This window comes from Microtus ochrogaster, chromosome 7 (genome assembly GCF_000317375.1).
Source record: "Microtus ochrogaster isolate Prairie Vole_2 chromosome 7, MicOch1.0, whole genome shotgun sequence".
NCBI lineage: Eukaryota > Metazoa > Chordata > Mammalia > Rodentia > Cricetidae > Microtus > Microtus ochrogaster.
Genome location: NC_022014.1, coordinates 23,807,799 through 23,815,927, shown reverse-complemented (window position 1 = coordinate 23,815,927; position 8,129 = coordinate 23,807,799). Strand labels below are relative to the sequence as shown.

At 40.0% G+C, this 8,129-nt stretch overlaps 1 protein-coding gene across 1 annotated transcript in view; it reads right to left on the bottom strand.

Moving 5' to 3' along the window:
• The window catches only part of Rpa1 (replication protein A1), a 55,447-nt gene that overhangs the window by 32,018 nt on the left and 15,300 nt on the right, over nucleotides 1–8,129 (bottom strand). Inside the window, exon 5 of the mRNA XM_005349557.3 lies at nucleotides 1,046–1,134. Coding sequence (XP_005349614.1) covers nucleotides 1,046–1,134 — 89 coding nt within the window. The remainder of the gene's footprint in view (nucleotides 1–1,045; nucleotides 1,135–8,129) is intronic.

The following is an 8,129-nucleotide window of genomic DNA, read 5'->3' as shown; positions in this document are numbered from 1 at the left end:
AAAAAAAAAAAAAAAAAGTCAGGAAGAATCTCGAGTACTTGAACTACATTAATTGGCCCTCCCATTTGTGAAATACTATACAATTACATACACTCTCTTCAAGTGAAGACAGTTTACCAAAAGGTATCATAATCCAAGGCACAAAAATAAAACTCTAACAGAATTTAATAGAATTTGAAACACACATCTGTTGTTTATCAAAAGGGAAAAGTTATCAGTAGCAGAAAAGATCTTTAGAAAATCTCACACTTGTATTAGCATTGTTGTATGAGCCAAACACAACGACCGGCATAGCGGTGGCTGAGGCAGCAGGATGAAGCCTGGGGAAGCCACTGGGTCAAGACATCACTAGTGGATTCAATTTAACATTTAAGGAGGAAATAGCAGGGACCCTACACGAACCTAAAAAATACAAAATGAATATTCTCCAGATCACCCTGTGTGGTCAGGATTACTCAGATACCAAAATCAAACTGAAACAAGAAACCATCGATTAAAATGCCTCAGAGGGGGCTGGAGTGGGCTCAGTGGCTAAGAACATGGACCTACTCTTGCTCCCAGCTAAACTCTGCCCATAACTTACCAGAGAACCAGCTTGCCCTCCAGGCACAGACACACACAAACATGAACAAAAATAATAAAAATAAATCATAAAAAAAGATGCAAAAAATACTAAACAAAATCAAATCAGACTCAGCAAAGCAAATCCAAGTCTATGAAAGGAATAACCCACCACAAATCCAGACTATCCCAGACATTCCAGGTTGCTTTGGCATCTGAAAATCAATCACTGTAATCCACTATATTAGCTGACTGAAACAGAAAAGGCATTTGATAAAATTTGCCATTCATTCTTAACAAATCCTGTCTTTAAAAAAAAATTAACAAATAATAAAATAAAGCAACAACAAATAGGACAGAATAAGTTGGTCTCTACCCCTTCTCCTGATTCACCATTTTATTAAGACTACTAAATCACAAAGTGGTGTTCTGGTCTACAAAGCTGTATCCAACTGAGGGCTACAACCTACAAGGAAGATTTTACCTTCATTATAGGGCACCGGGTTCCCAATTTTTACTCCAACTGCTTCAGCTGACTTCACAACTTCCACGTCCATCAAAATAACTACTCTCCTACAAAGACAAACAGACACAAGTTAGAAAAAAGAACTCTGGAGCTTTGAGAAGAACTAAACTTTAATGATTGTCTGGCTAAACTGTGTCCTTTATAAACCTTTTCTCACTCATGAGAAAAGTTAACTTGAGAAGTGTTAATTCCTATGTAAATACTTCATTCACTAGTTACCCACACCAATGTTTTTTTGGAATGACTATATGGTATTTATTTCTTATCTAGTTCCTTTAATTAAAACAGTACACCTTTCTATGTGCCATTATCTTCACGGAGACACTGATATAAGAATTCAGATTATTAAATACAAAATCCTACAGCACAAAAAGATGACCTGTTTTCAGAACCATTACTTTTTCCCAGAGAATACTTGCTGTGCAAGCACATAACACCCATATAAACAGATAAGTCGGGCCGCAGTGGTGCACACCTTTAATCCCAGCATTTGGGAGGCAGAAGCAGGCGGATCTCTGAGTTCGAGGCCAGCCTGGTCTACAAGTGCTAGGTCCAGGACAGGTTCCAAAGCTACACAGAGAAATCGTGTCTCGGAAAAAAACAAAAAAAAAAAAAAAAAGCCAGTCAGATGTGGTAGCGCATTCTTATAATTCCAGTGCTGGACAGTCAGCCTAGCATAACCAGCAAGTTCTAGGCTAACGTACCTATCTCAAAAAGAAAAGTAGATGATACCTAAGGAACAATACCTCTGCTTCCAAAGGTACACGCACAAGTACTTACACACATGCATCAACACACACACACACACACACACACACACACACACACACACACACACACACACACTTCTTTTTAAAGTGCTTTATGGTCTGGCTCTGCTATGCTACCACCTCCAGCTAATCTCGTCTCAGCAATTCAAATGTGCTGCCCTCTAGCCCAGCTGTTTTCTTTCAGTTTCTGGCAGAAGCCATGCTTCCTCCTGCCACAAAGCCTATACACGGTCCTTCAACTGCATTTTTTTCCCCATTCTGCTTCATCTAATATGCACTTTTTAGTTCTTATCTCAAACTTGGAACTGAACCAGGGACTTATTCATGCTAAGAGAATGCTCTACCACAGAGCTACGCCCTTCCAACCTCTATCTCAAATATCATTTCAAAAGACATTTTCTTGGTCTCTCATTTAGATCAGTTTCTTTGTCTGACTACAGCCATGATTTCATTCCTTCAGAACATTATTTTTAGTTTTAAATTGATTAGTTATTTCTACTAGACTGTACTTTCACTAAGTGCAGGTAGCCAGTTACAGTGCTTGATTAAGCAACAGCCCAAAGATGTCACTTAATACCTACACAAGATGTCACAATGTCGTCTGCAGACTAAAAGAACTACCCACAGAAGGTCAGCTCTCAGTAGGTAAAGTGCTTGGGCAATTCTGAGTGTGAGCACTGGAGTTCAGATGCCCAGAAACCCAAATAAATGCAGGGTGTATGTGGTAATCCTCCTGTAATTCCATCTTTCAGAGGGGAAATCCCCAGCACAAGCTGGTTAGAAAGACAAGCCATACTACAGAGCTCTGGGCTTGACTAAGACCCTGCCTCCATGAAACTCAGGAGTGGAAAAGTGGTTAAGGATAATGACTCCCAAGCCTTGGATTTGCATGTTCATGTACAAATGTTAACGTGCACGCACACACACATGCACATTACATGTACACACACATGAAACCTGAGAAAAGAAAAAAAGAGCTGCAACAGAAAAATGGAATTTGAAGGCAATTAACCACAGGGGGGTTGGGGGGTGACAGAAAAGAGGATAGTGGACTGAAGGAAAGCCAGCTAGTGGTAATAAAAAGGGGCGGGGCAGGTAAATGTGAGCAAAGATGAAGCAATAACCACACTTCACTGTTTGGATGGTCTGGCTGCTGAAGGCTGGACTTTACATATGATTCAATATGTGCTACCTTTATCAAGTTATCCTTCCAGGGTTATGGCACTTCAACAAAACAAGCCTGAAAAAATAATCTGCTATGAACTGGATATAGACGATCTGTTAAAGCTACCCGCTCAGTCAAATGTGGCAGTGCATGCTTACAATTCTGGCACTTGAGATCAGGAGTTCAAGGATTACCTCAGATGCACAGTGAGTTAGAAGCCAGCCTGCGCTACATGATATCATGCTCCAGAAACCAAAAATAAAAGACAAAACGAAACAAAAAAAGAAACATTAAAAAACAAACAAACAAACAAAACAACTATCTAGGGCTGGAGAGATGTCTCATCAGTTAAAGTGTATACTGCTCTTGCTGAGAACCAGAGTTTGGTTCCGAGTACCAGCATCTAGCAGTTCATCATTGCCTTTAGCCCTGGTTCCAGGGCACAATGTCTCTGGTTTCCGAAGGCACTTCCCCAACATATCACATGTATGCATAACCACAAAGACACACACACACACACATAATTAATTTGTTTTAAATTTTATCTCAGGCTGGGAGAAATGGTTAGTAAATAAAAGCACTGGCTGTTTGAGTCCAAACTCCTACATGGTGGCTCACAACAACCACCTGTAACTCCAGATCCAGAATATCTGACACCTTCTTTCGCCCTCTGTAGACATCAGACACACACGTGGTACATACACATGCAGGTAAAACATTCATAAACACAAAATTAAATTTTAAGAAATCTAAAATTCTAACAAAATATTAAAAATGTATTCCATCTTATAACACATATATACATTAAATGAAATAAAGCAAGATGAATACAACTGCATAGTCTAAAAATACACCAAACCCATTTTACAGAGAACATAGGTAACCTTTACAGGGATACCATAGCAAAATACAGACTAAGGGAAACTGTAAGGATAAAAGACAAAGGAGGAACATATGGGTGTTAGAAGCTCTCCAGAGCATCAACCTACTGCTATGTTAATTTACTTTGGCTCCTGATTCAAATATGAATGTATATGCAAATGTATACAGACACATACACATATAAGCATTTATAAATTCATATATATGAGTAGTTGGAACATGAACACTGCTGGATATTTACTTTAGGTGCAAATGGTACCTGCCTTTCATTTTTGTGTGCATGGATGTGTGTAGTATGAATGAGTGCATGCTTGTGTGTGCATACATATGCATGTGCGTGCACGTGTTGCATGTGTATGTCCCCAAGCCTGAGATCAAGACACCAGTAAGTTGAGTGCCTTTTTGTCCCCCTCGGAACAGAGTTTCTCCACAGGTTTGGATCTTGTCATGAACTTGCTTTGTAGGACAGGCTGGCCACAAACTCAGAGATCCGCCTGCCACTGCCTCCTGAGTGCTAGGATTAAAGGCGAGCGCCACCACTGCCTGGTGTTAGGTGTTTTCTATTACTCTCCACACTTTATTCATTTACTTATTAGAGACAAGTCTCTCTAAGTAGTCCTGGCTGTCCTGGAATTCATTCTGTAGACCAGGCCGGCTTTGAACTCAGAAAACTTCCTGCCTCTGCCTCCCAAGGCTGGGTTTAAAGGCGTGTTCTGTTATGCCCAGCTTTTTATATTTATTTACTTATTATGAGTGTGTTTGCATGCACACACTTGTGCTTCAGGAGTTGGTTGTACAATGTGGGTTCCGGGGGATCAAACTCAGGTCTCAGGCCTGGTGATAAGTGCCTTTACCTGCTCAAACATCTCACCACACCCTCCACCTTAATTTTTATCTTTTAGTTTTCTAAGACAGAGCATCACTATGTAGCTATGGTTGTTCTTGATTTGATGCGTAGACCAGGCTGGTCCTGAATTTAGAGATCTGCCTGCCTCTGCCTCTGGAGTACTAGAACTAAAGGTGTGGGCCACTCTGCCCAGCCTTCTCCCTTTGTTTGGTTGTTTGTTTGTTACAGTATCTCTGAGCCCAGAGCTCACCAACTGGGCAGACTTGCTGCCAGTATGCTCTGGGGATCCACCTTCCTCCCACCTCCAGCACCAGGGCCAGAGTAGTGTCGCCATGCTTAGCTTTTTATATGGGCGGTGGGGATCCCAACATCGTGCTTATGAGGCAAGCACCTTACTGAGTTGTCTCCTCAACTCCAGTACTTATTTTTCAAAACTAGTTGATCATTTAAATAAAAATGCTAAAATGTCTACATGTGAAATACTGTATCTGATTCCTACTTCAAAATTATCTAGAGTATATGTGGGAAAAAACAGGGACAGAGCAGGACCAGATGTCAAGTGCTATCTAAGTGAGCGCTACAGGGACTCAATTCCACTGTGTGCTCTGTATACTCTTATATGTTCAAAATCACGTAATATATAAAACTGATTTGAGGAAAAAGAAAGGAAAGTAAGAGGATTATTTTTTAGATACAGGACTTATTATGTAACCACAAAAGAACAGTTCAATATTAATCGGTTAAAATAATTCATACTATTAAAGGATTAAAAATAATATGATTATATCAAGCTGTTGTAAAAGCTTTTCAAAAAATTCAGGAGCCATTCCTGCAAAACCCCAAGACTGAACATGATAAAGCATGTGCACTTTACAAGATAAGTGATGCTAAGCACTGACACCAAAGGCAGCTCCATTGCTATCCAGCTAGAGAGGGTACCTGCTGATACACTGATTCAGAACCATTAAAAACAAAGAGACAGGCCAGGTGAGAGGGCTCAGTGGCTCAGAGCACTTGCCGCACAAGCCTCACACCCGCATCTGATCTCTGGTAGCCGTACTGAAGGAGAAAGCCAGCTCCTGAAAGGTGTCCTCTGACTTCACACGTGCACAGCACACGTCTTCTTCCAATAATAAAACACTCAATTAGGTCATAGCATATGTGCCCTGCACAAATAATATACAAATGTAAAGAAAAAACTCAAAAACAAATAATAAAGAGATAATTATCTAAAAAATTCAAGGCTGTCAATGGCAAGATATCATATTCTTGGATGAAAAGACCCAATGTCAAAATATATCAACTCAATGCAATTATGCGCATTCAAACAAGACCTCTGCTTGGTTTTTGAACTTGATATAACTCTTAAAATTCATATGGAAGAATAAAACATGAAAACTGCCAACCAAAAGTCACTAAAATACCCACAGATGGTATTTTCACAGCACATAATTACAAGGACAGTGAAAGATGTGCAGATTATCCACCCTGGCCTGCTGCAGAGATGGTAGATGGGTAGAGGAGTTTGGGAAAGTAGTCTAGTAAAAGCATTTTAACTAGCAACTTCCCCCCTAGATATTCACCCGTGCCCATGTCACCAGGACACCACTCCCAGGAGAATCTGTACATGGATCAAGGTAGTAGCTGCATTTAATTAACACACATCCTCTCGTATGCTTTAAACATCTCTAGATTACCTACGATAGTCAACATGATGCAAATAATGCTATACTGTATTATTTGGCGCCTAATATAAATATGGCTGTATATGTTCATACAATATTTCCCCTGAATACTTCTGATCAGTTGACTTGCGCAGACTGAGAATCCACAGGAAAAGGGCCAATCATATAAAAACATGTACACTAATCTTCAGCGCAGTTATTTAAAATGTACACAGACAAACAAATCAACAGCCCAGAAACTGAAAAACAAGATAAGCAAAATGTGCTGGGCCTAGAGGCCCAGGTCTGTAATCTCAACTAACTGGAAAGTTAAGGCAGGAGGAGCTCAAGTTCAAGAACAGCCTAGGTAACTTAAGCAAGACACTGTCTCAAAATAAAAAATAAAGAGGGCTGGGAATGTAGCATGTAGCTCAGTGGTAGACCTGCTGCCTAGCGTGCATGCTAACCCCAGTTCAAAAAAAAAAAAAAAAAAAAAGGAGAAAGATAAGCAAAATGTGATCTGTCTATCCAACAGAATATTACAGCCACAAAGAGGAATGAAGTAGTAACACGTCCTAGACCTGAAAATACTAAATAAAACAATGTCAAAAAGGACCAGATATTTTATGACTCCATTTACATGAAATGTCCAGAGTCAACAAATCTATAAGCACAAAAAGATCAGTGGCTCTCTGGGATCCAGAGATCTGGGATTAGTAGCTAAAGGGTATAGAGTTTCTTTGTGGGAGTAAAAAAAATGTTCTAAAATTAATTGTGATAATGACTGTTTAACACTGTAAAGTGTTCCAAATAATTTCAGACTTTCAAAAGCTGTCAGTGACACATGAACACACGATCAGATCAGGGGGAAAAGTGACACATTCAGAATAGATACCAGTCTCTTTACATCTGTGTTTGCCACCAACTATCAATTTTCCACACAGTTATCACAGTTCACTTTTGTGTTTTCAGGTCTCATTTTATTTGTGGCTTCTGGGAGAATCTCATAGCAGCCCAGGCTGGCTGCAAACTCACTACAGCTTCTTCTAATCCTCCTGCTTCCCTCTTCCAAGTGGTGGGATTACAGGGGTGTGCACTACGCCTGGGTCTATGTGGTCTCAGGCATGCTAGACAAGCACAGTACAAACTGAACCACATCCCCAGGCCTATCAGAGGAACTTCTGCAAACCTTTCAAAGATTACAACACACTGAAAAACACCACACTGTGCTGGACTGCTTGTCTACCATGTGTGAGGCCCTCAGTGGAAAAGAAGTTAAAAACTTTCACAACTCAGGGCTGATTATGTAGTTTTCTATACAAACTCCAGTATATAGTATTATACACTATATTATATTAGTATACAGTATATAGTATAGTATGTAGTATTCTATTCAATCCCCAGCACCATGGAAGTCTGCCTGGGCTATGTGAGATGAGACCCTTTCTCATTAAATAAAATAAAAAATTTAAAACACCTGCTCAAAACCCTCTGGCCTGGCCTCCCATCACACTCAGAAAAAAACATTCTCACTGGCCCTCTATGTGCTGCCTATTTGGAAAAGAAACTAAGTTAGATTCCTCACTCATGTCATATGTAAAAATAAACCTCATCGGATGTACTAAAATATGGTCAAAAATCTGGTCAGATGCCGGGCGGTGATGGCACATGCAGATATTTGTGAGTTCCAGGCCAGCCTGGTCTACAAAATCAG